This window comes from Buceros rhinoceros, unplaced genomic scaffold, assembly GCF_000710305.1.
Source record: "Buceros rhinoceros silvestris isolate BGI_N320 unplaced genomic scaffold, ASM71030v1 scaffold26444, whole genome shotgun sequence".
NCBI classification, from domain to species: Eukaryota; Metazoa; Chordata; class Aves; order Bucerotiformes; family Bucerotidae; genus Buceros; species Buceros rhinoceros.
The window spans coordinates 1-4,390 of NW_010408048.1; the positions used below are offsets into that span (position 1 = coordinate 1).

The 4,390-nt window shown below is 47.9% G+C and overlaps 1 protein-coding gene across 1 annotated transcript in view; it reads right to left on the reverse strand.

The window, feature by feature from the left end:
- Nucleotides 1-1,587: 1,587 nt before the first annotated feature.
- LOC104492224 (spectrin beta chain, non-erythrocytic 1-like) overlaps nucleotides 1,588-4,390 on the reverse strand; it is a 28,441-nt gene continuing 25,638 nt past the window's right edge. Inside the window, exons 19-20 of the mRNA XM_010134745.1 lie at nucleotides 3,342-3,384; nucleotides 1,588-3,006 (exon numbers count right to left, since the gene is read on the reverse strand). Coding sequence (XP_010133047.1) covers nucleotides 2,791-3,006; nucleotides 3,342-3,384 — 259 coding nt within the window. The 3' untranslated portion in view covers nucleotides 1,588-2,790. The remainder of the gene's footprint in view (nucleotides 3,007-3,341; nucleotides 3,385-4,390) is intronic.

Consider the following 4,390-nt stretch of genomic DNA (forward strand, 5'->3'; position numbering starts at 1 on the left):
ATCTTTAATTCATTTTCTCTGAACATTTTAAGGTTTAACTTCTATATTACTTCTGCAGCAACAGCCTGCTCCAATCTCAGCCCCGTTTCCACCATCCATACTTCCAGTCCTCCTCCTTCCTCTGCTACCTCCCCTTCACATCCCAGAGAGACTCCCCCCTTGCCTCTCCCTGGCGAAGCCGGCAGCCCCGCCGATGGGGTGCACACACTGCCCTGCCTGGCTCTAAGCCGGGAGGCTCCTCCTGAGCCGCCAGCTCCCTCTGCATGGAACCGCTCCCTGTGGTCCCAAGGGGAAGCAGGCCGGGCTTTACTGGCGCTCGCTCTTGCTCCTCCGCAGCTTGAGTTCCTAAGCAGAGAGGATTTTTATTCAAGCGGTTTTCAGGAAAAACTTGCAAGACGAAACAGGAAAAACAACTCTGAAGGCGTGTTCAACCACAACACTACAGGATCACACCCATCAGCTAGTCACGCTCATCGTAATAGCTTAACTGAAGCGATAAATACGGTCAGGCATCAGCATTCTTCTGTAGTGTCTTCAGCTAAAACAAATGTTTCACATTCTCTTCTAATGTTAAACCTCAGCTTTTCACGCTGTATTCAATTTTACAAGACTAGCAGTGTTATCCTACATTTAACTGATAAAGAGACGGGAACAAAGTAATGCTACAGGAGTAAAAACTCAGCAACATGAACATTCTATCATTTAATAACCAAAACCTCCAGAAACTAAGCAACACCCAGAAAACACACATGTACTCCAGGAAAGGAATGAAGACACTGTTTTGGCCACGTGTTCAGGACACTGGGGCCTGGAAACAAGTTACTTTGCAGTTTATCCGCTTGCCATCTAAAATTACATTTGAGGGTGTTTTAATAATCACAAAAAATGAAAAAAACCATTGATTTAAACCTTCTAAAGCTCCTCAGGCTTCTCGGGGCCATTCCTTTCAGATGGTTCCCTGGATGGCGTCCAGCTGCAAGAGAACTCTGCAGAGGTGCTGGTCTCGGAAACGCTGGCCAGGCCCAGGAAATGGTGAGCTCCAGCACCACCGTGGCTGCACTACATGCGTGTTGTATGGTGGCTGTACCTCGAGAGAGGCAGGTTTAAAAAACCCCAGCAAAATTCAACCGGGCAGGACCGCAAGGCCTCGGTAAATTATAAAATTCAATTATGGCCTGATTTACTGAGGACTTCAGCACTGGAGCAAAAGGTAGGTACCAAGTTCCAGAACTACGCTGCTCCAAATAACGTTCCTTGGCTGCAAACCGGTACAGGGGTGTTCACCCGGCTGGGTAAGACGTCGGTAGCTCTTCTGACTGCCCTGGCCTACGCTCACACTTACTCACATCCAGTCCACCGCGTTTATTTCTCACAACAAATACCTGCGGCCAAGTACCTTTCAAAACATGGAGTTAATTCCTTCCCTCTTCATTTGTGGGGCAGGGTGAAAGGGAGGGCAGGCAGGAACCGACGGGAAAGGGAAGGGAAAGGAAAGTGGGAAGAGAGGAAACAACTACTTCAGCATGAACTTCCGCACCAAAAAATGGAATTACATTTGAAGACAGGACTTTCAGCGCACAGGAGAGATGACGGTTTAAAATAACTTTATTTTTCATCCTCTTTCAAAATTATGATTTAACATCGTCAGAAATGAAATAAGAAACTTAACCAGCATATTTAGTTTTAAAAGCATTTAATGACATAGCATATATTTAACAGATAGGGTAAAAGTCTAGAGGTACAGGTCGATACAACTGAAAGCCAGTTCCAGTACTACTCTTGACTACAGGCCCAGTCATTGAAAGTTCATTCCTATTAAATGTAGTTTTTGATTGTGCAGTAAGATGAAAATTTTTCATTACAATAGTTACAGTGACAGAGAAATGCACACTATGTATCAAAGAGCAAGGTAATGTCGCAAAATTATAACACACAGTGCGGCAGCTGACAAGCAAGTAACCATTTGAGTAACATTACTTTTCCAGTAAATGCTTCAGTTCCACTTTTACACTTACCGATGATTTTAAAGGGTTTATTATACATCTAGTCTTATTATACTTTGTACTAGAATTATCTGAAACATACAATATAATGTATTTCAGCAAAAAAAAAAAATTTGAAATTACAGATTATTTAAAACCGTATCAGCCTGCTAATCCCTCGTGTACACCAACATTCTCGTCTGTCGTACTCGATGCAGAAAAGCTTCAGGGTGTGTTAATAACCAGCGCCAGGGTATCAGTGGTCTGTCTGAAGTTAATGCATACCTGCACTCTGTTACAGAAAGAGAACACGCTACCGATCTCATCGGGTTAGAATTGCAATGGGAGGCTCTACTAGTCAAGACTCGGCATAACAACCTTAAATGGAAGTGAACGATCTTCAAAATTTGTACATTGGGTTTTGATGTGCACAGTAGATTCGAGAGCACCGCTGCCTTGCATACCAATAGCACTAGGAGTGGGTTGTTTTCCAAGACAGCCTCACAAAATTGAGGAACAGTTTAAATAGTAAGATCTAATCTACATTAACTTCATTAAAAAAAACCCAAACAAAACAAACCCCCCAAACCTGGTCCTCCCCCTCCTACAGAAGCTGCCCAATGCACCTCATACGTTGGTAACTTTAGATTCTTTTTTTGTTGGCTTTTTATTTTAAAACGCTCTATAAATAAAAAAATGTCAATCACATTGAGGAACATGAGGCACAGAGAGTAACGTATTGGTTCTGAGCTCGCATGCTGGAATTCCACTGGAACGGTCAGAGAAGTGCAGTGTGTGGAGATGGAGTTCACTTCTTTTTACCAAAAAGGCTGAATCTTTTCTCTTTGTCTTTCTCTTTGTCCTTCTCCCGCTTGCCAGGGCTGGACTCGCTGGTTATTGTGACGCTGGCAGGCAGGGTCTGGGCACGGCTGGAGGCTGGAGTGCTCTGGGTGGTCGGGGACACTTCGATTTTATCCGAAGAGATGGCTGATGTGATGGCCTGAATCCACGTGTTCATCTCCTCCTTCAAGAAGCCCCAAAGGCAGAAAGCCGTTACCATCCGTGTGCCACACGCCCTCTCATTCACTCAACATTGCGGGAGGGGACCGGATAGAAGCGGGAAACGGAAGGAAACGCGGTCCTAACCCATCCTCTGGCACTCCTCTGGCTACGCGCTGCCGCGGCTGTAGCTGAACAGCCCTGCTGCCCCAGCGGGAGCTGCGGCACCTACGCGTTACGCACACCACCGACAGCCAGGAGCTGACAGCGCAGCCCTGAGCTCTCGGCAGCCATTTCTCTCCTGTTGTACAGCAGCACGGACGGCACAGCAGTAACAAACAATAAGAAAAGCAAACTTACATCGTCTTTGGCTTGGAAGAGGTATTCGTTGCCATCGGTCAATCTGTAAAGAAAGCCACCATCGCCAGTTTAGCTTAGCAGTGACACTGCTTCACCTCCCGCTCGTTTACCCACAGCACACCATCGGACTGAGGCGCACGGACACCGCACGGGTCACAACACCCACACGGGCAGCAATACACCCCAACAACTCCTGTTCCACACTCTCCCACCAGGCAGCCAGCCCCCAACCCCATGTTCTGGCCTCTAGAAGTGCTCAGGGTAGTGGCCGTGTCCCCGTGTGTCAGGATGCTCTGCAGAGCCCGCCGCCTTCGGCAGCTGATGATCGCTCTGCCAGCGCTTGCTCTTCCAGGCAGATCTTCTCTCTCGTGCAAAGGGCAGTATAAAAGTTCACTCAACACTTTAGAAAGACAAAAGCCACCAGCAACACCCAGAGTTTTCATGGCTTTTGTAGGACCGCAGCAGAACTCTGCAGCTGCTCTGCTGTCATCACTGCTGTGGCTCTTCCAGGCAGATCTTCTCTCTCGTGCAAAGGGCAGTATAAAAGTTCACTCAACACTTTAGAAAGACAAAAGCCACCGGCAACACCCAGAGTTTTCATGGCTTTTGTAGGACCGCAGCAGAACTCTGCAGCTGCTCTGCTGTCATCACTGCCGTGGTGGCGACTCTCAGTACTGTACCCTGGGTTATTTATGAGCAGCTGCCTCTTCTCACATGGAAGGCCAGAGCCTCCCTCCTGCTTACTTCTGTGTGGCTTTAAAAAGTAGGAGGAGCATTTCCAGTGTACTCTGCAGAGTCACGACCAGACCTGTCCGTGAGGTCTGCAGAGCCTCAGCACCACACCCCTTCCCAGCCTGGGAAACGGGTTTGCCGCGAGGAGCTGGAGGCCAGAGCCTCCCTCCTGCTTACTTCTGTGTGGCTTTAAAAAGTAGGAGGAGCATTTCCAGTGTACTCTGCAGAGTCACGACCAGACCTGTCCGTGAGGTCTGCAGAGCCTCAGCACCACACCCCTTCCCAGCCTGGGAAACGGGTTTGCCGCGAGGAGCTGG